This window comes from Micromonas commoda, chromosome 9 (assembly GCF_000090985.2).
Source record: "Micromonas commoda chromosome 9, complete sequence".
NCBI classification, from domain to species: domain Eukaryota; kingdom Viridiplantae; phylum Chlorophyta; class Mamiellophyceae; order Mamiellales; family Mamiellaceae; genus Micromonas; species Micromonas commoda.
In genome coordinates, this window is record NC_013046.1 from 263,908 (window position 1) to 285,887 (window position 21,980).

The 21,980-nt window shown below is 68.6% G+C and overlaps 11 protein-coding genes across 11 annotated transcripts; 5 read left to right on the forward strand and 6 right to left on the reverse strand.

The window, feature by feature from the left end:
- Positions 1-632: 632 nt before the first annotated feature.
- Positions 633-1,739, forward strand: MICPUN_61147 (predicted protein; the record flags this gene model as incomplete). The annotated part of the gene is made up of 1 exon (XM_002504148.1): positions 633-1,739. The coding sequence occupies one exon, from the start codon at positions 633-635 to the stop codon at positions 1,737-1,739; it is 1,107 nt and encodes a 368-aa protein (XP_002504194.1).
- Positions 1,740-1,825: 86 nt separating this feature from the next.
- MICPUN_61148 (predicted protein) lies at positions 1,826-2,932 on the reverse strand (the record flags this gene model as incomplete). Its single annotated transcript, XM_002504455.1, has 1 exon — positions 1,826-2,932. The coding sequence occupies one exon, from the start codon at positions 2,930-2,932 to the stop codon at positions 1,826-1,828; it is 1,107 nt and encodes a 368-aa protein (XP_002504501.1).
- A 385-nt stretch (positions 2,933-3,317) lies between these two features.
- Positions 3,318-4,644, forward strand: MICPUN_106010 (predicted protein). The gene is made up of 2 exons (XM_002504149.1): positions 3,318-3,862; positions 4,011-4,644. The coding sequence occupies exons 1-2, from the start codon at positions 3,351-3,353 to the stop codon at positions 4,471-4,473; spliced, it is 975 nt and encodes a 324-aa protein (XP_002504195.1). The 5' UTR covers positions 3,318-3,350; the 3' UTR covers positions 4,474-4,644.
- MICPUN_50489 (predicted protein) lies at positions 4,601-6,053 on the reverse strand (the record flags this gene model as incomplete). Its single annotated transcript, XM_002504456.1, has 1 exon — positions 4,601-6,053. The coding sequence occupies one exon, from the start codon at positions 6,051-6,053 to the stop codon at positions 4,674-4,676; it is 1,380 nt and encodes a 459-aa protein (XP_002504502.1). The 3' UTR covers positions 4,601-4,673.
- Positions 6,054-6,077: 24 nt separating this feature from the next.
- On the reverse strand, positions 6,078-8,057 carry MICPUN_84881 (predicted protein; the record flags this gene model as incomplete). The annotated part of the gene is made up of 3 exons (XM_002504457.1): positions 6,078-6,327; positions 7,453-7,574; positions 7,656-8,057. Coding segments are annotated over 3 exons (774 nt in total), but the record flags the coding sequence as incomplete, so codon positions are not given.
- Positions 8,058-9,254: 1,197 nt separating this feature from the next.
- MICPUN_102183 (predicted protein) lies at positions 9,255-11,312 on the forward strand (the record flags this gene model as incomplete). Its single annotated transcript, XM_002504150.1, has 1 exon — positions 9,255-11,312. One exon carries the CDS (start codon positions 9,255-9,257, stop codon positions 11,310-11,312), a length of 2,058 nt encoding a protein of 685 aa, XP_002504196.1.
- A 42-nt stretch (positions 11,313-11,354) lies between these two features.
- Positions 11,355-12,569, reverse strand: MICPUN_61152 (predicted protein; the record flags this gene model as incomplete). The annotated part of the gene is made up of 1 exon (XM_002504458.1): positions 11,355-12,569. One exon carries the CDS (start codon positions 12,567-12,569, stop codon positions 11,355-11,357), a length of 1,215 nt encoding a protein of 404 aa, XP_002504504.1.
- A 150-nt stretch (positions 12,570-12,719) lies between these two features.
- Positions 12,720-15,881, forward strand: MICPUN_61153 (predicted protein; the record flags this gene model as incomplete). The annotated part of the gene is made up of 1 exon (XM_002504151.1): positions 12,720-15,881. The coding sequence occupies one exon, from the start codon at positions 12,720-12,722 to the stop codon at positions 15,879-15,881; it is 3,162 nt and encodes a 1,053-aa protein (XP_002504197.1).
- Positions 15,882-16,325: 444 nt separating this feature from the next.
- Positions 16,326-18,474, forward strand: MICPUN_61154 (predicted protein; the record flags this gene model as incomplete). Its single annotated transcript, XM_002504152.1, has 4 exons — positions 16,326-16,703; positions 16,807-16,883; positions 17,013-17,074; positions 17,284-18,474. 4 exons carry the CDS (start codon positions 16,326-16,328, stop codon positions 18,273-18,275), a joined length of 1,509 nt encoding a protein of 502 aa, XP_002504198.1. The 3' UTR covers positions 18,276-18,474.
- A 600-nt stretch (positions 18,475-19,074) lies between these two features.
- MICPUN_74177 (predicted protein) lies at positions 19,075-19,341 on the reverse strand (the record flags this gene model as incomplete). Its single annotated transcript, XM_002504459.1, has 1 exon — positions 19,075-19,341. A coding segment is annotated over one exon (267 nt), but the record flags the coding sequence as incomplete, so codon positions are not given.
- Positions 19,342-19,962: 621 nt separating this feature from the next.
- MICPUN_61156 (predicted protein) lies at positions 19,963-21,834 on the reverse strand (the record flags this gene model as incomplete). Its single annotated transcript, XM_002504460.1, has 1 exon — positions 19,963-21,834. One exon carries the CDS (start codon positions 21,832-21,834, stop codon positions 19,963-19,965), a length of 1,872 nt encoding a protein of 623 aa, XP_002504506.1.
- Between the last annotated feature and the right edge of the window lie 146 nt (positions 21,835-21,980).

Sequence of the window (21,980 nt, forward strand, 5' to 3'; positions counted from 1 at the left end):
AGCGTTGCCCGAGGAGGACGGGTCGACCCAGAAGGGCGTGGCCACCTCCTTGAACCGCGCGGAGAGGGAGGAGAGGTCGACCTCGGCGCCCGGGGGTGGGCGCGACGCGTTCACCCGAGCCGGGGCGGCATCGTCGTCGTCGTTCGCGCCGTCGTCGTCGTCGACCGAGGATGCCGCGCGGACCGTCGCGCGTCGATGAAAGGCGACGCGGTTCAACCGAGGGCGATGTCGCTGCCTCGCGCGGGTGACCGGGAACGAGGCGATGCTGCTCGTCGCCGAGGAGATGCGACAAACACGTCGATTCGCGGATCCTCGCGATGACGACGACGACGACGCGCGCGGGCGAACGAGCCACGCGCGGGGCTGGACGCCGACCGCGAGCGGCGCGGACATCTTCGCCGCGCTTCAAAGTCGCGCGCGGGTCCGAAACGATGGATTCGGGGGTGCGGGTCGTAGGTCGCGTGCGAAGGCGCGTCGCTGCGTGCGCAGTGGGCCATCTCCACGCTGGCACCTGATTCGTGGCTCCCTGGTGGCGTGCTTCAGACGAAGGGATAGGAGTCGGGTAGGGTGCCGTTCACAGCTGGGCGCGTCCTCTCCACCCCCGCGCTTCCGATCGACGGGATCGTTCTGCGATGACCGCGTTCGCGATCCTCGCACCCGCGCACGGCGCGCCGCGCGCGACCCGCGCGTGCGCCTCCGACCGCCCCACCACCGCCCCCCGCGCCCGAGGTGCGATCGCGCCATCCCGCCCCACCACCGCGCGACGGCGACGGCACGTCCCGCCCCACCGCGCGACGGAGACGACGACGCTCGTCGACTCCAGCGACGACGCCCCGTCCACGTCCGCCGGCGTCACCGACGTCCGCGTCAGGACGCTCAGGGACGAGCGCGACATCCCGCGCGTCGCCACCCTCTGCTCCGCGGTGTTCAAGGAGACCGCGGTGCCGCTCCCGAAGGATCTCGCCGACGACGACGTCATGCGCGACGTCGCGGCGTTCTTCGAGACCCGGTACGAGTCCGCCATGATCCGAGACCTGACCGGCATCACCACGAGGAACCTACGCGAGAAGCGCCGGTGCGAGAACCAGACCAGGGCGGAGTACGGCCGAACGAGGGCGCGAGCCACGGCGAGGGAACTCGCCGCGCTGCAACGCACGCGAACGTCGGTGGACCAACTGACCACCGCGCAGCTTCGGGAGATGCGCGCGCGAATCACGGACGAGGTGGAGCTGGAGCTGGACCGCGAACGGAAGGTACCAAACGCGGATTACCTCAGGCGCGTGCGTTCGAGGCAGTGGATGCAGCTCATCGCGGACGCGATCGTCCCGGGGGGGGTCGCCACAGGGTTGGTGTCCATGCCGAGCGAGTACGAACCCCCGGCGCCGGGAGCTCGCGAGATCGTGGGGAGCGCGACGCTGCAGGTGTGCGTCCCGGACGCGCCCCTGCCGCCGCCGTTTCCCACGCGCAGGCCGTACCGGTCGTACCTCGCGAACGTGGCGGTGTGCCCGGAGGCGCGGCGCGTGGGCGTGGCGAGTAAGATCATCGCCGAGGCTGAGCGGGTGTCGCGGGCGTGGGGTTACACCGAGATGTGGCTGCACGTCAATATCGATAACCCCGGGGCGAGGGCGTTGTACGAGGGGCTCGGGTACGCCATCGTCGGTGAGGATCCGCCGTGGTACTTGGATCGGAGGTATCTCATGGTGCGAAAGTTTGGGTCGAGCGGCGTCGTCGTCCCGTGACGGTTAATGAATAAAAATATCATCGACTGGTACCGTGTATATTACAGGCCCAGGGGTCGGCGACGCTCGCTAATAACTCGGCGCGTTTAAGATCCGAGCAGCGCCAACCGCGCCGCGTACAGCGCCGCGCCGCCCAGCGCGGGTATCGCCAGGTTATCGTTCGTGAAGCCCCGCCGAACCATCGCCGCGAACGACGACGAAGTCGCGTCCCCGGCGTATCCCCCGCCACCCTTCCCTTTCCCAATCGACCCTCGTGAACCCTCGGCACCCTCGGCACCCCCCCACGACCCATCCCCGGCCAGTGCCTCCACCACCGCGGTCGCCACCCCCGACGCCACGCACAGCGCGCACATCCGCCCCGCGTTCTCCTCGTCCTCCACCGCCGTCGCCGCCGCCAGCGCCGCGCCGCCGAGAAAATGCGGCCACGCCAGCTCTTCGTTAACCTCGGGCATCACCACGTACACGCCGCAGTACAGGAACCACGTCACGCACGCGGACACGACGGCGCAGACGACGGATCCGGCGACGGACTTGCGTCCACGACGGTACGTGCCCCCGGTCCACGCGACGTCGCCGAGCGAGCGCCCGGCGAGAGAAGCCGCCGGGTCGGCGAATGCGAGCTGGCATATCGCGCACGCGGCGACGTCGGCGGGGAACGCGCACAGCGCGAACGCGACGCCCAGGAGGTACCACGCGGTGCCGTGGACGCGCGTGCGTTCGTCGGCGCGGAGCAGGGCGGTCAGGAGCGGCACGCGATCGCGGTGGCGCAGCGGGCCGACGAGCCTCGCCCACTCCAGGAGCCAGCACGCGACGGTGAAGGGCACGAGCGCGAGCGCGATGTCGACGGCGCGCCACCGGCGCAGGGGTCTCGTCGCGCAGTGCGTTCGGAGGATCCAGACGGTCAGGAGGCCGGGACACGCGTGCCACCCGGCGCGGAGCAGATCCGACGCCCTGACGCGTCGCGAACGGCGCGGCGTCGCGCGGCCGTACGCCGCATCCAACCCCCGGCGCCTTTCCGCGGAGCTGGCGTAGATGCGCTCGCGCTCGTCGCCCCATGCGCTGGGCTGCGGCGGAGGGGACGCGAGCGGGCCGGGCGGGCGCCTCGTCGGCGATGCGATGTCGTCCACCTCGCCGATGAGACGAAGGCCCTTCCCCGACGCGTGCGGGGTCACGCGCCCTCGTTGCCGCGGCATTGTCAAATGCGCGGTGGTTCTGTCGTTGTTTGCTTCCTGTCGTCGGGGAGGTTTGGTTTGGCGCGCGGCGTGCTCGGAGTCGATGAACTCAGAAACGACGGTTTGATTTTTGGAAATTCTCCGCGGACGGCGTCACGCACACGCGGGTGTTGTTGGCGCCAACGAGATATTTCATGACCGTTTGGCGAGAGGAGTCGAATTCGCGTCGAACGCCGCGGCCGCGCACAACGCCCGCGCGTGCGACTGCCCCGTCGCATCAGAAACCATAGGGCTCCTAAGCTCTTCTAAGAAGAAGACGCCGTCGAAGGACGGCGCGGCGGATCCGACAACCCCCATGTCCGTCCCAGTCTCCAAGCCCGCGGGCGACGCAGCCGCGGCCGCTCCCAACGGAGGAGCCGCGAAGGCTGCGGCCACCTCCATGGTGGTCGACGCCTTCTCCACCAAGGTTGCCGGCGCCATCAAGCCCGTCCTCGATAAGGCCGCGCCAGCCTTCGCCGTCCTCTCGCAGGTCTTCGCCATCGTCTACCCCTACATCGAGATGGCGTTCACCTACCTCGCCGTCGTCTGGGAGAAGCTCCAGCCGTACCACCCGCAGGAGTTCATGCCCGCCATCGCGGGCTTCGTCCTCGTCTTCTTCGGCGGCAACTTCTTCACCCTCGCCGCGGCGGTGGAGGCCTACCGCATGGTCGGCTTCGACGACACCAAGACCGCGCTGATCGCGCTGCACAAGAGCTACAAGGTCGCGCTCGAAGCGTCCAAGAAGGACGACGAGGTTGACGACGACGGCGACGGCATCGCGGACGTCAAGCAGATCTCGAGCAAGGAGCTCGTCCAGAGGAAGATCGGCGTGGTCGCGAAGGCGATCGACCCCGAGCTCGTGGCGGACGCCGTCACCGCCATCAACGCCGGTCTCATGGCCGTCGTCGCGACGTGAGTATCGCAACCATCCCAGAAAAGAGACCCAACCCCCCCGACGAACCATGAGCGTTGATTTTTTCTTCGACCCGGATCTCGCTCGCCGCGTCGCGTCACCGACCTCCCGCTGACCGCCCGTTCCCCGCGATTGACTGCGCAACAGCCTGAAGGTCAAGTTCGCCAAGTGCGTCACCATCGGCGTCACCGTCGGCGGCATCGCGCACAACGTCGTCTCCACCAACTTCGAACCCGTGCTCCTGGAGCTCACCCCGGGTGAGTACAAGAAGTGGGTCTCGCCCGGCGTCAAGTACGCGTGCAAGCTCTTCGGCGTCTCCATCGCCTGGTGGCTGCAGATGACCATCTCCGCGTTCCACTCCGCGTCCCGCGGCGCGCAGCTCTTCGCGCGCGGGTCCCTCGCCTACGCCGTGCGTCACAAGTACCTGAGCCCGTCGGCGATTGACGAGAAGGGCAAGGTTTTCAACTTTTTCATCGTCGGCCTCGGGTGCCTCGGCTTCTGGTGGCAGTTCTGGAACGGGTTCTCGCTGCCCTTCCCGGTGAACATCCTCCTCCTGCCGGTCACGTTCGCCGAGTACGGCATGAGGTTCCTCGTGTTCATGCTCGGCTGAGGGGCGAGGCGAGCGACGGATGACGGAGAGGTCGCAACGCGGCCGACATTGTACAACAGTGGTTGAGAAATTACGGCGCCGGGAGACTCGTAGGTGTACATAGAGCTTCAGACGCGCGTCGCACCGATAACGTGACGTTGTGTTCATATATTACCACGCGAATCCGAACGACGACGCGCACCCATCCCCGCTACATCGCGCTACACCTTCCAATCCTTCCTGGCGTTGGCCACGCCCTCGGCGTCGAGGCGATTGAAAACCGCCGCGGCTGACTTTTTATCTGCGGGTTTCATCATCATCGCCGCAAACGCAAACCTGGGCAGCGACGCCAGCGCCCGCGCCGTCCCGGCGACTGACGCGAACTGTCCCGCGGGTACCTCGTGCTTCTCCCAAACCTCCGCGTACGCGCCGAGGACGTCGGCGGAGACGGAGGCTTTGAGAGTCTTGACGAGCTCGTCATCCGTCACCGTCCGCAAAAACGCGCTCAGCTCATCCGGTTTACCGCGCATGGACTTGCACCCGCGCTCGAGCTCCGTCGCGGTCCTCGGCTTCTTCGAGCTCTGCTTCTCGCGGAGGATCGCCGCGGCCGCCGCGGCTTTGGCCTCCACCGCCTGCCTCGACTTCTCCGGCGTGGACCCCATCGACCGCGGCGACGACGCGTTCGACGCGTTTCGCGAAGAGTCTCGCGAAGTATTGGCCGGGGACGACGGCGCGCTCACGCCCTCCTCCTCCGCCACCGCCGCGGCCATCGCCTTGGCCTTCTCGCGTTCCGTCGCCGCGGCCGCCTTGCTCTGAACTCTCGCCGTCTCCGCCGCGTCCCTCGCCGCCTTTGCCTCGGCGCGAACCCCCGCGTGGCCGGGGTACGCCCGCTCGACGAAATCGTATTCCGCGGCGGCTTCGTCGTGTCGACCGAGCTTGGCCAACGCCATCGCGCGCCTGTGCCGCGCCTTGGTGTGCGTCGCGTCCAACGCGAGCGCGGCGGTGGCGTCCGCGAGGGCGTTGGCGTGATCGTGCAGCTTCAATCGTGCAGCCGCGCGGTTGGCGTGGTACGCGGCGGACGAGGGGTCGAGCGCGATGGCCTCGGTGTACGCAACCTCCGCCGACTTAAAGTCGCCGGATTTGAACAGCGCGTTGCCGCGATCCTTCGCGGCTTCGGCGCTCTCCGTCGGGTCCGCGGCGGGGTTGGCGCGGTGGACGTCGGAGGCGACAGCCTCGGCACCCTCGGCACCCTCGGGCGCGACGGATGGCTCCATCGTAGCGGCTTCGGCAGCCTCCGCGGGCGGCGCGTCGCCGTCGTCTTCGTCGTCGCTGGAGTCCTCCTCGACAATCGGGACGCTCTTCCGGAACGGCTTGTTCGGGACGGCGTCACCGGTGCCGTCTTGGGTGCCGTCGTCGTGGGTGCCATCCTCGGACTCCGTCGGGACCGTCGGCGGGGGCGCGTCGCCGACGCCGTCGACGACGTCGTCGTCGGAATCGTCGCTGTCCTCCTGGATGGCGATGGGCTTCCGAGCGTTTGTATGGGCTCTTAGTTCAGATTGAGCGCCGGCGCCTCCCGAAATCACGGAACCCCCGAGGTCCATCCCGCGCATCATCGCCTCCGCCGCCTTTTGCATGCACGCGTTGACCTCGGCCTGCAGCGTCTTACTGTCCGGGGTGGCCCTCACGACGCGCTCGAAGTCCTCGAGCGCGGGCTCGAAGAGGCCGAGGTTCGTCCTCGCCTGAGCTCGTCTGTGGTACCCCTTGACGTAGGTGCCGTCGCACTCGATGGCCGAGCTCGCGTCCATCTCCGCGTCGGCGTGTTTACCAACCTTCAAACGCGTCGCCGCGCGGTTCGCGAGCAAAATCGCCTTGGTCCTTCGTTCGGTGGCGACCTCGATGGCTTTGGTGTACAGCTCGTCCGCTTCAAAGTATTTCGCTCGCACAAACGCGGCGTTGCCCTCCTTCTTGAGCGACTCGGCCGAGGCTTCGCCCGAGACCACCCCGGGCGAGGGCGGCGTCGGCGGGTCGGGCTTCGGGGACCTGGTCTTGCCGAACGCGGGGGACTCTGGCCTCGAGCGCCGCGCGTCCCTGGCGCGTTCCGAAGCCTCCGCCGCCAAACCCTCGACGATTTCAATCTCCTCCGCCACCCCCTTGTGCCGGGGAAACGCGCGCTTGACCACGGCGTAGTCCTCGAGGGCGCCCGCGTACTGGCCCATCTTGGCCCGCGCCGCGGCGCGCCTGTGCGTCGCCTTGACGTGCCTCGGATCCCTGGCGAGGACCCAGTTCGCGTCGGACTCCGCCTCCGGGTACTTTTCGAGCTTGAGCCTCGCAGCGGCTCGATTGGCTCGAACGGCGAGGGCCATCTTCTCATCCCCCAGCGCCGCTCCGCTCTCCAGGCACGACGTGTAGAGGGACTCCGCGCCGTCCATGTCGCCGCGCTTGAACGCATCGTCCGCCCGGCGCTTGAGCTCGTCCGCGGCCCGCGTATCGGTCGTATCGGCTTCATCGGTCTTATCAGTCTTATCAGTCTTATCGGGCGGCGGCGCCTTCGGATCAGCCGCGTCGCCGTCCTCATCCGCGGAATCGTCCGAGTCCTCCTCGATGGCGATCCTCCTCACCGCGTCGGGCTTCGCGGGCGTCGGCCTCGTCGGCGTCGGCCTCGTCGGCGTCGGCGACGCCTCCTCCGCGGGCGGTTCCTCGATCTCCTCGATGACCATGGGCCCGCTTCGAGCCGGCTTCAGCGAAGACGCCCGGATCTCGTCCGCGAGCGTTCGACGCTCGGCGGCGAGGTCACCGTCGCCGGGCTTCAGACCCAACGCGACGTCGTAGTCCGCGAGCGCGCCGTCGAGGTTGCCGAGACGCCACCTCGCGCACGCTCTTCGGTGGAAAGCCTTTGCGTACGTCGGGTCGATGTTCGCCGCGGCGGACGCGTCGGCTTCGGCGGCGGCGTACTCGCCGAGCAAATACCGCGCGCCGCTTCGGTTGCACAGCGCGGCGGACATCGTCGGGTCCGTCGCGAGCGCCTCGGTGTACGCGACGACGGCGTCGGCGTATCGCTTCGCCTTGAAGAGGTCGTTGCCGCGGGATTTAGCCTCCTCCGCGGCTCCCGCCGCGTTGGTCGTCTCAATCGCCGCGTTAATTTCTTCGGCGGCGTCGTCGTCCTCCTCGACGATGGCGACGCGTCGCATCCCCTTCCGCTCGACGTTGTCCACGACCGCGCGTCGCGCCCGTTCGTGGAGCCTCCGCACCTCCTTGTTCGCAGGATCGATCGCCGCCGCGGCGGTGAGGTCGTCGAGGGCGCGTTGCTCCGAACCCGCTTCGCCTGTTTCCAAATACGCGGCTCCCCGACGCATGAGCGCCTTGAAAAACTTCGGATCGAGGTCCAGCGCGCACGTGCAGTCGGCGATGGCGTCGTGCCATCGCCCCTGCTTCATCAACGCCGCCGCCCTGTTGCTGTGCACCGCGGGGGAGTCGGGATCCAGCTTCAACGACAGGGTGTAAGCCTCAATCGCGGATCGGAATTCCTTCGCCTTGAACAGCTCGTTTCCTTTCTCCTTCTCGCGCATCGCCACCCACTTCTTCTCCTTCTCCGACGCGCCGCGCATCGCCTTGAGCGTGCGCTGGACGTCCACGCTGGCGCCGGGCACCGATAGGTCCTCCTCCTTCGCGTCCGCCGGCTTGGCGAGGTTACTCATCCCGCCGAGCATCGCCTCCGCCTTGGCCAGCTCCTCCGGCGTGGGCATTCGCCCGGCGGATTCGTCCTCGTCGTCGCTCGGTTTCGACGGCGGGACGGCGACGTCCTCGACGGACACGCGCGAGGCGCCGCGGATGGGCGCGCCGGCTTCGCCGCCGATGAACGTCGGCTCTTCCTCGTCGCGCGAGTCCGCCTGGTCCGTCGCCGCCGTCCACTTTCTCAGATCGCCGAGGAAGTCGTTGGCGTCGGCGTCCGACTTGGCGCGCGCGGCGGGATCGTCGGGGAACGCCTTTGCGCCCAGCGCGGTCATCCTCGCTTTGACCACCGCGGACGTCTGCGGGAAGCCCTCCTCCCTGCGACGGAGCGGCGCGGATGGGTGAAGGCGGTCAGCGGTTGGACGCGGACGAAGAATAAAGAAGATGAAGAAACGACGATTCGTCGATGGGTAAGGGTCGAAGCGTGGGTCGAGGGTTTACTCACTCCATGTATCGGTGCAGCTTGTGCAGCTCCGCGACGTCGACCATCGAGTTGATGTCGTCTAAACCGATGGAGTCGAACTTCTTGCGCTCGTCGTCGCTCAGGCGCACGCGGGGCTTGGGCATGGCCGTCATTGTCCGCTTTTGGTTTTCCCCGAGCGGTGCCCTCTTTTTCTCGGGCGATCGGTCAGAGATCGGTTCCGCCCGTCCCCGCGCGACGCGCCCGGCGTCGAGAGTTTCCGCGCGATTCGCCCTTCGCTTCGTGGACCGGAAGCGATCACCCCGTTCGCTCCGAACGTCCGCTCCCCGAGTTGTGGTGTCTAAGGGTCGCGTCTCGGCGTCGGTCAAAAGTTTTATTGTCGTTCCCCGTTTGAGGACGTTTGAAGTCCGATCACCAACAGGGAAACCCAGAGACGTATGGGGACCAGTAACGTTTTAATTAAACTATATCGCAAATAAGAAATAAAGTAACAGTTTACATGTACGAGACCGGCGGGATCTGCGAAAAAGTCCGAAAAAGTTTGTGAAAAAGCGCCCCGACGCCTGGAGAGCCCCTCCGGCCAAAACGGAACACGCGCGCCCGCCTGCGTTCCTCCGGAGACCTCCATCGAACATCTCCGCGGCCGCCCGCGATGTCATCGACGCGCGCGCTTCTCGCGCCGACGGCTGCCCCGACCGCCGCCCGGCGCGCGGTGACGGCGGCGCGCGCTTCTCGCGCCGAAAAGTCGGCGGCGTCGGCGTTTAATCGTCACCGCCGACGTCGACCCCCCGTCGCGCCCACCCGCGCTGCCGCCGGCAAAGACGCGTCGGCATCCTCCTCTTCGTCCTCCTCATCCTCCCCCGAGGAGCGTGACGACGGCGGCGTCGGCGAGTTTCGCGAGTTCCCGAGGGACGAGCAAGGCCGCGTGCTCGACATGGACGGCAACGTCGTCGTCTCCCCGGAGAACAACTGGGTCCGCGAGATGGAGCGCGAGTGGGCGGCGACCGGATACGACGACAGGTTCTTCGACGACGACTGGGACGACGTCAAACCCGGGCCCAAACCCCCGCCCAAGGAGAAGTACCCGTTCAAGGACATCGAAGACGAGGAGTGGAGGGAGACGGTGACGTGGGAGGATGAGGCGGCGGACGGCACGATCTCGGAATCGGAGGCGGCCGCGGGCCGCCGCGCCGCCGCTCGTACCGCGTCTTCCAGCGACGCTTCCGCCGACCCTCGCCTCGACCCCGGCCCGGGGTTCACGCCGCCGGTGATGGACCTGACGTACGACGAGGAGGCGGCGATGCTCGGTTTCGACGCTCGCGGCGGCGGCGGCGGCGGCGGGGATGAGATTTACGAGGAACCCGAGGGGCCCCCCGCGGTGCTCCTCGCGGGTTTTCGAGCCGAGGAGATCCCGCGGGTGCGCGAGTTGCTCGACGAGCTCGGCGGCCACGACGTGCCCGTCGCGCCCGTTCCGCAGGAGTACCTGCGCCGGCCCTTGTACGCGGCGTTGCAGATCCGCGAACCCGACTGGGAGTCGCCCCGGGCGCACGAGCGATTTAACCAAGGAGGCGAGTTTGGATCGCAGCGATGCGTCGTGTTCAGCGGGCTGGACCGAGGCGAGATGGCCACCGTCGTGAGCGCGATCGAATCCCGGGGTTTGCCGAGGCTCATAACCGTCGTGGTGACGTCGGAAAACGTGGAACAAAGCCTGGGCGAGGCGTTGGCGACCGCGGTGAAGGAGAGTCGCGCGGAGGCCAAAAGAGCGGATGAGCACAGGCGCAAGGACTACGTCGCCGAGCTGAAAAAGCTGGAGCTAAAGGCGGCGAAGGAGGGCCTGAGCGTGGAGCAGATGGTCCGCCGGGAGATCGAGCGGCAGGACGCGCTCGAGGCGGACGAGGCGGCGAGGGACGCGGCGAGGGACGAGAACGTCACGAGGGCGGAGGCGCGCATGCGAGAGCTTCGCGAGGAGTACGCGAAAAAGGAGCTCGAGCGGCGCGAAGCCGCCGCGGTGGCGGGGGGAACGAAGCACGATCCAACCGGACACGTCCCGAACGTCCCGGACTGGCCCACCGCCGCGGACACCGTGGACGTGGACGACGAAGGCGACCGTTACGACGGTTACGACGACCTCGGCGTCGACCCGGCGCGGCTCGCGGACGCGATGGCGGAGACTGCGGCGGAGGCGGCTGACGCCGCAGACGCCGTCGAGGCGGCGGCGCGGGAGAGGAGACACGAGCGGAGCGTGGACGCCCTCGCGAGCGCCGTGGGCGTCAACGTCGTCGGCGGATCCCTGCATGGATCCGCCGAGGACGGGGACTTGGACGGGGACTTGGACGAGGACGACGGGTGCTACGAGGTGGACCCGACTCGGTGGGCGGAGCGCGTGGACGAGTCCTACCGTTCGTCGCCGGCGCCCGTGTCGCCTGCAGATGCGCCGCCGACGTCGGCGATCGAGGAGCCCGCGAGCGCGGAGGCGAACCCGATGGCGAGGAGTCGTAACGGTCGTAACGGTCAAGCTTCGGAGCGGGCGTCGACGGAAACGTTCGCGGGGAAAAATCCGAGCGCCCCGCCGCGGGAAAAAGTGGAGACGGTGGAGGGGCAGGTGATGACGAAGAAGATGCTGAGGGAGCTCGCGGCGAGGCGCGGGTTGAGCTACACGGACATGCTGGCGCAGGCGCGCGCGTCGGGGGTGGACCTCCCGGACGAGTGAGCCCTTTGAAGTAGTCTACAGTTTTAAATGTTATCACCCAACTTACTTGACGACGGAGTAGCTCCTGCCCAACGTCGTGCTGCCGTACCTGTACGCCCTGTACAGAAGCGTGAGAGACGCGAACCCGTCGCGCGTTCCCTTCCACCGCTCCACCGCCTCCACGACGAACCCCGCGTCTTTGAGCCAGTCGAAAAACTTTCGTTGCGCCCCTTTCACATCCCCGCGCCGCGTGTGCGAAAGCAGCACCGCGGTGCCGGGTCCGGCGAGCGCGGCGATTGTCCTTACCAACCCGCGCCACGCGTCAGGGTGCTCGCCGTACACCACGTCCGCGAGTAACAGCACGTCGGGGTACGCCTTTGCGCATCCTTTCGTCCCGGGTTCGATACCCCGCGCCGCCGCGACCCACGCCTCCGCCGCCGCGACGTCCTCCTCGTCGCCCCACGCCAACCTCGCGACCTCCACGGATCCGCGACGGGTCGACGAATCGATCGAAGGATCGATCGAGTCAGCAGCCGCCAACCCGTTGGCTCGCACGTTCCGCGCGCACATGTCCACCACCATGTCGTCGCCGTCCGTGCACAGCACCGTCGCGCCCATGCGCGCCGCGACCATGGACGCGAGGCCGAGCCCGCCGCCCAGCTCCACGACGACGGCTCCCGCCCACCAGTCCCTCGCGAGCGCGGCGGCGTCGGCATCCATCCTCGTCTCTGAAGGGTCTTCGCTGCTCGATCCCCCGTGCCCATGCGTCTCGTCTCGCAGGGCGTCGGGGTTGAACGCCCGCGCCGCGCCGGACGTCGCCATGTACCTCGCCAGAAGCTCCGCGCTGTCCCACACCGCGGCTCCGGTGCCGACGCCGCTCCTGTCCCACTCCTGATCTAGCGTGATGAGTCCGATTGTCGGGTAGTCGAACTCGCGGTGCTTCTGGCGCAGGCGGCCCATGAGCGGCGACAGGGGCGTGTCCCGGACGACGGCGAGCGCGGTGGTCTCGGTGTCGGGCGGGCCGACGCACGTCCGCGACGAGCTCTTGCCCGGGTCGGGCCTCGGCACCCGCCTCGACCCGCCGTCCCTCTCCCCCCCATCGGACGCGGCGACGACGACGCAGTGTATCGCGAGCGTGGCCACGGAGATGCGCGCGGCGGACGACGTGAACGACGGGCCCGAAGTCTCGCGACGCCGACGAGTGCGCGCGATACCCGCGCGGTGAGGGGGCGCCGCCGAAGCGGCGCAACCCGACGCGACCAACGCCGACGCGGGCATTTGCGAGTGAGCGCCCCCAGCGTCGGCCACTGCCAACGAACTGCTGACTCACGGGCTCGCGCGAGATTTGCATCACAACAACGACGGCGTCGGGGGGAAAGCGCCGGCCGCGAGGGTTGAAGGATGGCCGATCCCGCCGTCGCCGCCGCGATGGCCGCGGCCCGCGCGTTGCTCTCCCCGGGAGATCCCGCCACGCTCGTGGCCGCGGACGCGCATCTGAGAGCCGTGAACGACAGCCCCGACGGTTGGAGGATCGGGCGAGCTCTGTTGTCATGCGCGGAGACTCCGGGCGACGTCCTCGCCCCGCGGGTGCGCGTGATGGGCGCGGCGATGCTCCGCGCCAAGGCACACGCCGACGGCTTCGCGATGACCCCGCCCGACGCCGCCTCCATGACCTCCGAGCTGCTCGCGATGCTGGGCACCCCCGAGGGCAGCGGCGAGCTCGGCCCGCACCTCGCCCAGATTGCAGCCGCCGTCGCCACCGCGGGCGGCGCCGAGACGCTCGCGTCGCTCGTCAACGCGTCCATCTCGCTCGCCGCCCCTGACTCCAACGGGGGGTGGGCGCGCGTTCAAGATCCCAACGCGCCTTGCCCGTGCGGACCAAACGCGCACGCCGCCGTCGCCCTCCTCGCCGCGTGCGCCGAGGAGGCGCTCCATCGCGTCAAGGCGCACCCTCCGGAGACGACGGCCGCCGCGCAGGACCTACTCGACGACGTCACGTGGACGCTGCAGGCGGTGGCGTGCGGCGGCGGCGGCGACGCGAGCGGCGGTGGCGGCGTAACGGTCGTGACGGACGCCGCGCGCGCCGACGTCTTTCGCGCGCTGCGGCTGTGGATACCCGCGGGGATCACGGCGAGCGAACTCGTCGTGGAACGAAACGCGCTCTTTACCCATTTGGTCGACGTGGCGATCCGGTGCACGCGCGTGGACCCGCGCGTCACGCTCGCGGCGGCGGAGACGCTCGCGGAGCTGTGCGGCGCGTCGGATCCGCTGCCCGGTCGCGCCGCCGCGGTCGACGCGGTGCTTCGAACGCTCGAGTCTGAAGCGGACGCGTGCGACGAGATGGCGGCGACGCGACTGGGCTGGAACCTCTCTCATCACGCCGGCGGCGGCGACGGCGACGGCGGCGAGCGCGAGCGGATCCGCGCGCACGCGTGGTCCGTCGCGAGCGTGTGCGGGGCGCTCGGCGTGACGGAACCCCGCGCGCTCGCCACGCACGGCCACGGTAAGTTGCTCAAGTTTTTGACCGACGTCGTCGGTCGCGCCGACGCGTCAGCCGCGCCAATCGCGCTCGCCGCGATGCGAACGCCTCCGCCGCGGGGACTCCTCGCGCATGTTCGATCGCCCACTGCCCTCGACGCGGTGTTCGACGCGTTGGCGCGGAGGCTGGCGGAGCGCACGGCGGGGGCGGCGTGGCGGGCGTTCGTCGGGGAGAGCGCGTCTAGGTTAATAGCGGAGCGAGGTTGGGGGGGCGGATTCGACGCAAACGCCGACGTCGTCCTTCCCGCCGTGGGTCCAGCTAGCGTCTCTCCCGACGACGACGATGAGCTCGCGGTGGTCGGGGACGTCGAAGCGACGATAGGGGCGTTGCACGCGGCGATGGGCACGTCGACGTTCATGCGGATCGTGTTTGACCGACTTTCGAAGGCGTCCGGCGACCCCGCGGTTGTTGCGGCGGAGTTGGTGATGTTGGCCGACTCGGGGTACCCGCTCGCGCCGGACGCTCCGGAGGAGCGTGTGTGCGTGGACATCGCCAACTACCTCGTGGGTTTGCCGGCGTGCGACCTCGCGCCCGTCAAGGCGCTCGTCGCGCGCGTCTTCCGCGGCCCGTTCAAGCGGTTGCTCACCTCCGACCCCGACTCGTTCTCGAGAGCGCTCCGCTACCTTGTACGCGCGCCGATACCGACGGGACCCGACGCCGCGTACACAGCTGGCGCGGACGAGGCTGCCGCGTGCGCGCGCGCGTGCGTGCAGACGATCGCGTCCCTCGTCGAGGACGTCTGCGTCGGTGGCCACGACGTGGTCCGCTCGATGCGCGGCGGCATCGACGCCGTCCTGGACGAGACGAGGCTGCTGGCGTCCGTGGACCGGGGCGCATTCGCGGCGGCGATGTGCCACTTTTACCTCGCCGCGAGAGACGTCGACGCGGTGAACGAACTCGCGATAAAACGACTCGACAACCTCACCTCGGACGCGCGGTCCCGCTCGTTTCGCGAAGGCACGGACGAGGAGGTGACGTACGCGGCGGAGTCCGCGGGTGAGCTTCGGGTGCTTCGCGACTGGTGCGAGAGCGGCGCGCGAGCGGCGGCGAGGCCCGAGACGATTGACGCGATTTGGCGAGCGTCGTGGCGTTTCACGGAGCTCGCCGTCGCGCGGGGACGGTCGTACGGCGGCGTCGCGCGCGAGTGCTGCGAGCTGTGGCGAACGCTACCACTGGCGCAGGCGCGCGTGAGCGATGTTGACGTGGCGACGGCGTTGGGTATGGTTGATCAGACGCTTCGGCTGCTGTCGACGCGAAGGTTCGACCCGGATTCGTTTGCCCGGGTCGTGTCGGTACCCGCGGCGTTTCTCGAGGAGAACGTCGGCGTGGACGAGGCGACGGCGTTGCTGAACACCGCGATCGAGCTGTTGTGGCGCGAGGGCGATAAGGTTCCGGTGCAGGCGCGGACGCACGGGGTGGACGACCGGTTCGCGCACGCGCCCGACGCGGCGGCGGCGGCGTTTGCGGCGATGACGACGTCCGCGACGCGATCGCTGACGTCGCCGCCCGCGACGGACGCGTGCCTGCGTCAGGCGGCGCTGCTGTGCCGCGGGCAGGGCGTCGAGCCCGCGACGAGCGCGCTGAAACTCATCGAGCACGTGTGGTCGCGCGCGCCCTGGGTGGACCTTCGCGGCGACGACGGACCTTCGAGCGGGGGCGGCTCCGCGATGGGTTCGCTGGCGACGGCGTGCGTGGCGGGCGGCGCCGCCGCCGCGGCCGAGTGCGCCAACCCCGCGCTGCTCGACCCCATCGCGCTCGTGCTCTGGTCCCAGAGCGCGAGGTGCGCGGAGGAAGGTGGGGAGGATGCGAGCGCGTGGCTGTTCGGTGCGATACGCGACGCGCTCGTGCGCGGGACGGGTCTCTCGGTGCCGGTGGAGAGTTCCGCGATTCGGCGGGGCGCGGTGGCCGAGTCGGACGTGGACGCGTTCGCGTACGCGGTGGCGATGCGACGGCCGCAGCACCCCGCGCGGAGGGTGGCGGAGCTGGTGGACGTGTTCGGGCGCGCGTGTCGGGGCCACGGACCGGCCTCCGCGCTCGAGGAGTTCCGGTAGGTGCACGTAGCCGGTCGGGTCGCGCGCGGCCGGGCCGTTTTTCTTTTGGAACTGGCCGATACCAGATTGGTTTCCATCCCCCGGCGCATGCGTGCATTGGAATGTTCGCTGCTCGCACCGCAACGTCAGAGGCGAAAAATGCGCGCTTCTGATTGGCCAGTCAAGCGCCACGCTGGCTGCGAGCCTCACGTGACAAAATGCAGGACAGCAGACGAGACGGGAAAGTGCCGGGCACGAAAATAAATATCCCAATCGCCACGAAAGGTGGAAATTGCGGCGTCGTGCGGGCGACTGTTTCGTCCATTCTTGAGTTACAGACCGTCGGTATCTTGCCGTATCTCGCTCCTCGCGCTCCGGGCCTCTGAAAAAGAATGCGACGACTTCGCTCGCGGTCGCGTCGCCGCCCCACTTCCTCGCGGCGTCGAGGGGGGTTAGTTTAGCAGGATGGGAGTCACCACCAGGGGAGGCGCGCGCGCGTGTGTCGTCGGCACGGGCTCGACGGCCGCGCGCGCGCACGTCCCGCCGGCGCGCGGGACCCGTGGGGTGGTGAGGGCAGAGCCTGGGAGAAGGCAGAGCCGGGGACTCGCAGCAGCAGCGGAAGGGGCGGTCGCGACGGGCGCGGCGGCTCCGGTCCGCGGCCGGGGCGCTAAGCGGAGCGCGCCGGCGGCTCCCGACGCTCTCGAAGGCGCGAGTACCGCCCGCCGGCGCGCGGGCGAGGCCGTCACCGACGTCGCGTCCCTTCCGGTGCGCGCAACCGACAGCTCGCGCAACGAACCGGCCATTCATTTCGCCGTCCCGCTCCGCTCTTTTTGTTCCTGCTCTGTCACCCCCGCGTCGCGCCGCTGGCTTTTCCCGGCGCCGCGCGACGATCTCGGCGCTCCGAACCGCGACTGACCCCGCGCTCCCGTCCGCGCGCGACTCACAGGACGACGTGCTGGAGGTGGTCTTCGGTCACCTCGCGCGCGACGCGTCACCGGCGCAGTATTTCGACGCAATGCTCACGTGAGTTCGACAGCCCCCTCCCACCGCCCAGCCCTCTCCTCCACCCACCGCTGAACTTTCGCACCGGTGAAGTGTCACCGCTGAACTTTCCTCTGACCCGCCGCGCGACGACCGCCCCGCCCGACGCAGGTCCAAGCGCTTCCGAGACGCGGGAATGAGCAAGCGCGCGCTCTCGAACGTCGGCGAGAAGGGTACGCGCCCGCCGAACCCGCATCGCGCGCCCCTCGCGCGCCCAATCTCGCCGGTCACCACCCGGCACCGCGCCCGAACTTTCCGAAGCCTTTGAGCGGCAGCTTTTCTTCTCCTCGGTCAAACTTTTTTCCCCCTCTCCTTTATTCGCTCGCGCGCAAACATACATCCGTCTGATGAGCCTCGCCGCCGTTCCTCCCGCCGCACGCAGTCCTGTCGAGGGCGACCGCCGAGAACTGGAACGAGGGCGCGTCCGCCTTTGCCGAAGCCGCGGTGGACGCCGGCAGCGTCTTCGCCGCCTTTCTCGTGGGCAGCGTCGACTTTTACTGCCGCGACGCGGTCGGCGAGACGACCGAGCTCGCGGCCGCTCGGCGCACCCGCGGCGCGTCGCTCCTCGCGCGCGCCGCCGTCGCCGGGTCCTCCGACGCGCACCACACCCTCGCCATCATGCACTTCAACGGCTCCGGCGGCAAGCGCAAGGACAAGGACCCGGAGACGGGCGCGGCGTTCTGCGCGCGGGGGAACATCCTCTTTGGCTCGGCGGATGCCAAGCGCGAGCTCGGGCACTGCCTCCAGGACGGCTTCGGCGTGGAGCAGGACGTTCCGTTGGGACGCAAACTCCTCGCCGAGGCTGCCGCCGCCGACGTCGCCACCCCCGCGATGGACGCGGCGGTGGTCGCCGCGACGGTCGCCGCCGCGGCGGCGGAGGAGAGGCTTCGCAAGCGCAACGACATCAACACGCTCAACGCCGCCGTCGCCGCCGCCGCGGAGGTGTCCGCCGCGGCTAAGCACGCCGCGGAGCAGCACCTCACCGCGCCGCCCGTCGCCCGGTTCCTCCTGGACTGGTACGACCCGAACGTGTGCGGCAACGTGTTGCAGCCCGGGACGCACGCGTGTTCGCACCCGCTGTGCGGCAGGGTGGAGACTCGTCGACACGAGTTTCGGCGATGCTCGTGCTGCGGTCGAACGCGGTACTGCTCGCGGTCGTGCCAGAGCCTCGACTGGCGTTTGCAGCACAAGTTCGCGTGCCTGCCGCTGCTGGAGCTGTACGGGTGGATCGAGAGCGACACCGAGTCGCAGGACACCACGGCTGGGGCGCTCGGCGTCCACGGCGGCGACGACGAAGCTTCGCAGCTCGCGTCGGGCGCGAGCTCGAACAACCTCGTCGCGATGCCCGCCGACGACGCCGCCGCGGCTCGATGAATGACGGGGACGCGACGCGAAATATGCGCGCGACGCGAGGGTAAACGAGGGGAACGCTCGCAGACGAGGAGGTTTGGAACAGAAAGAGGGTCTACTAACCGCTCTTCTATTAAGTGCTTCGTATTAGACAGAACAGCAGGCGCCGAAAAAGGGACGCGTCTGCCGGCAGGATTGGGAACAACACATATTACGACAAAAACAACCAACAGGGGACACCTAATAAAGCAAAAGGGATAACCTAGCAAACAAAAGAGACTTAACAAATGGACGATAGCACGAGTGAGTTCAGTTTCAATTACAATCGAAACATCAAACGGTGAACACGTTCTCGCCCCTCGCTCAAGCGTCATCAGAGGAAGTACATCCCCCGTCCAAACATCGAGTAAAGGAACATCATCATCATCACCTGCTTCCGTTGCGGCGCGGGCACCATCGGCAGTATCAGCAACACGTACCAGTAGTTCGCCACGAGCGAAAACAGCGACGAGAGAATGTTGAACCCCATCATGATGAGCGGCAAGCCGTAGATGAGCATAGCCGGATTGGACAGCAATCCTTTCACGACGCTCCCGAGGTTAAAGTCAAAGCTCGGCACGCCGCCCGCGCCTCCTCCCGCGCCTCCTCCCATGCCCCCGAACCCCCCCTGCGCCTGAAACTGCCTCAGTATCTCTTCGATCGGTATCCCGCCCATGCCTCCCATGCCTCCCATGCCCGGCCCGAAGCCCGCTCCGAACGGATTGCCCCCGGCGCCGAAAGGGTTCCCGCCGCCGCCCCCGGGCCGCCCCTCCGCGGCGTCGGCGCCGAACATGTCGTACGTCGATCGCTTGTTCTTATCGCTGAGCACGTCCCACGCCTTGTTCACCTTCTTGAAAGCCTCCTCCGCGCCCGGCGCGGTGTTCTTGTCGGGATGAAGCTGCAGCGCGAGCTTCCTGTACGCCTTCTTCAGGTCCGCCTCGGACGCGGACTTGTCGCACTCGAATATGTCGTAGTAGTCCTTGGCGCGATTGACGCGCGCGACGAGCTCGCGTTGTTTCGGGGTGGACGTGTCGGGCCTGCCCTGGGGCTCGGGCCGCGCGCCACCCGCGCCGGAGGACGACGCGCCGGCGCCGGACGACGCCCTCTGCCCGGCGCCCGAGGATCCCGCGCCGCGGGACGCGCCCGAGCGCTGTACCTTCTTCGCCAGTCGCACCAGATCGCTCTGCGATGCGCGCGATGGGTGTCGGGACGGAATGTCAGGCGTTTCGCCGCGATCGCTTCGGGAGGTTCGGAGGGGCGCGAAGGCGGAGATCGGCGGGGGGCGCGGGACTCTCGGGGAGGGAGGGAGGGATCCTTCCCTCCCCCGAGGGCAAGGGCCCGCGCCGATGGGGTCGGGTCGCACCTTCTCGAAACACGACGACGTATCGGCTCCGGCCTCTCTGAGGTAGGCGCGGAGTTGGGACACCGACATGGCGTCGACGTCGACCGCCATGGCGTCCGTCTCGCGGATCCACACAGAGGGCCACACGGCGAAAGGAACTTTATTTGCCAAGAGACGGCTGTTCGGGCCATGAACGCGAGGCTCGCGTCGTTTCAACGGGCAAACGGTCAGGGAATTTAATTTCACGCGAGTTGGGATGCGGCCAGGCAAGACACGCGCAGCATCTAGTTGAACCAAATCGATGCATTTAACGTTAACACTTGGACGAAATCAGCGACGGAAATCGTCCCTGTACCTGTCGTCCCCGCCCTCGCGGCGCTCCGGGGGCTCGCCGCGCTCGATCGCCTCGGCCCTCTCCACCGCATCCTCCACCATCCTCGCCGCCTTCTCCACGGCGGCGCTCCTCCCGGTGATGACCATGATCTGCGCGCGATCGTCCATCCTCAGCCGCGCCCCGGTTTCGCGCTCCATCCGCTTTACGTTTTGACCGCCGCCGCCGATGATGAAGCCGGTGTGACCGCGCGTGGGTACCTCGACGGTGGTGGCGTCCGCGTTCTCCTTGGCGATCTCCACCTTGGCCTGCTCGACCAAATCTTCGATTCGCCTGCGGCCGGCCTCGACGATGTCGGGCGAGCCCCACAGCTGGATCCGTTGGTTCTCCTTGTCCCACTTCATCACGCACTGGGTATCCGCCTGCGCGCGCTTGATCGTCATGCCGCCGTAGCCCATGACTTTGCCGATGTGTTCGCGCTCGACGTGAACCTCGAGCGCGTGTTGCGCACCCTCGGGGGGCGGCGGCGGCAGCGGCGGCATGTCCGCGGCGTCGAGTATGGACGCGATCTGGGACCTCGCGTTGCGAACGCTCGTCGGGGTGCCGCGAATGATGAGAAAGGGCTCGTCCCCTTGGCTCGACACTTTCGCGCCGGTGTCCCGTTCGATGCGATGCACCTGCTTGCCGTTCTTGCCGATGACGATCCCGCGATTCTCGACGGGGCACTCGATGCGCTCCTGGACGTGATCCGCGCCGTCGTTGGCCCCGAAGGGCGGGAAGGAACCGCGGCGGTCGTCGTAGCCGCCGCGAGCGTCGTAAGGTTTCTTCGGGCCGCGATCGTCGTAACGGTCGTAACGGCCCCCGCCTCCGCCTCCGCGTTGAGCGGCGTCGCGTTCGTACCCGCCGCCGTACCTGTCGCCGAAGCCGCCCCGGTCGTGGCCCCGGTCTCGCCCGGCTTTGCCTCCGACGACGCCGTCCTCGTAGTCGCGGACGACTCTGCGGAGCTCGTCGGTGGCGAGATCCACGGCTCGCCTGGAACCGCGGATCATGACGGGCCTGTAGCCGCTCTCCCTCGCGCCGGGCTGGGGCTTGTAGATCATGACGTGGGCGCCGGTCCTGTCCTGCAGATCCTTGATGGAGTTGCCGCCGGCGCCGATGACGATCTTGGCAACCTCAGCGGGAACCTCCATCTGGTGCTCGTCCCGATCGTCGCCAGCTGTGCCGCCGCCCGAGTTGGGGGCTCGGTCGCGCGAGGCGTCGCGGCGCGGGGGCGGGGGGTAGCCGGCGTCGCGTCCGCGCCCGCGGTCGTAGGAGGACGGCGGCGCGCGATCGTCGAAACCGCCGCCGTAGCCGTCTCCTCCGCCGCGGGACTGGGGAGGCGCGCCTCTGGAATCGCGGGGCGGCGATCTCGGCGGGGCGCGGCGGTCGGGCTCGTTATAGCCGCGTTCGCGATCGTATCCGCGATCGTATCCGCCGGGGGAGCGATCGTATCCACCGCGGGACGGGCTGTCGCGGCGCGCGCGCTTCGGCTCGGCGCCGTACCCGTCGGAGGCTTGACCTCCGCGGCGGTCGAATCCGTAATCGGCGCGATCCCGATCGCCAAAGCCCGAGTCGGGCCTGTCGCGCCTGCCCCCCGAGCTCGGCGCGGGCGGACCGCGCGCGTCGGGCGGCGGCGGGTAGGGCGATCGGCCGTGGTCGTCGCCGCCGCGGCCGTAGCCGTAGCCGTCGTCGTTCCTGCCGCGATCGTCGTATCGCGACGCTCGAGGTTCGTCCCTCCCGGCGCCCCGATCCGATTCGCGAGCGCCGTAGCCGTCGGAGAAGCCCGAGACGCGGCCGCTGTCCCTGCTGCTGCGTCTGTCGTATCCGCTCATGGCGCGAGACGCACGAAAGTCTTTTTCACACCGCCGAGGTCTCGCGTGTCGCGCGATCCGGAGTGCCCCGACTCCCGCGCAATTATTCACACGTCCGGCCTGGCACGACAAACCCTGATGGCATTTCGCCGCTGACCAAATTTGCC

Excerpts from the sequence above, each read along its gene's own strand:
- MICPUN_106010 (XM_002504149.1), top strand. The coding sequence starts at position 3,351 with ATGGTGGTCGACGCCTTCTCCACCAAGGTTGCCGGCGCCATCAAGCCC. Across the intron at positions 3,863-4,010 it reads CTCATGGCCGTCGTCGCGAC|CCTGAAGGTCAAGTTCGCCA; the intron begins GTGAGTATCGCA and ends ACTGCGCAACAG.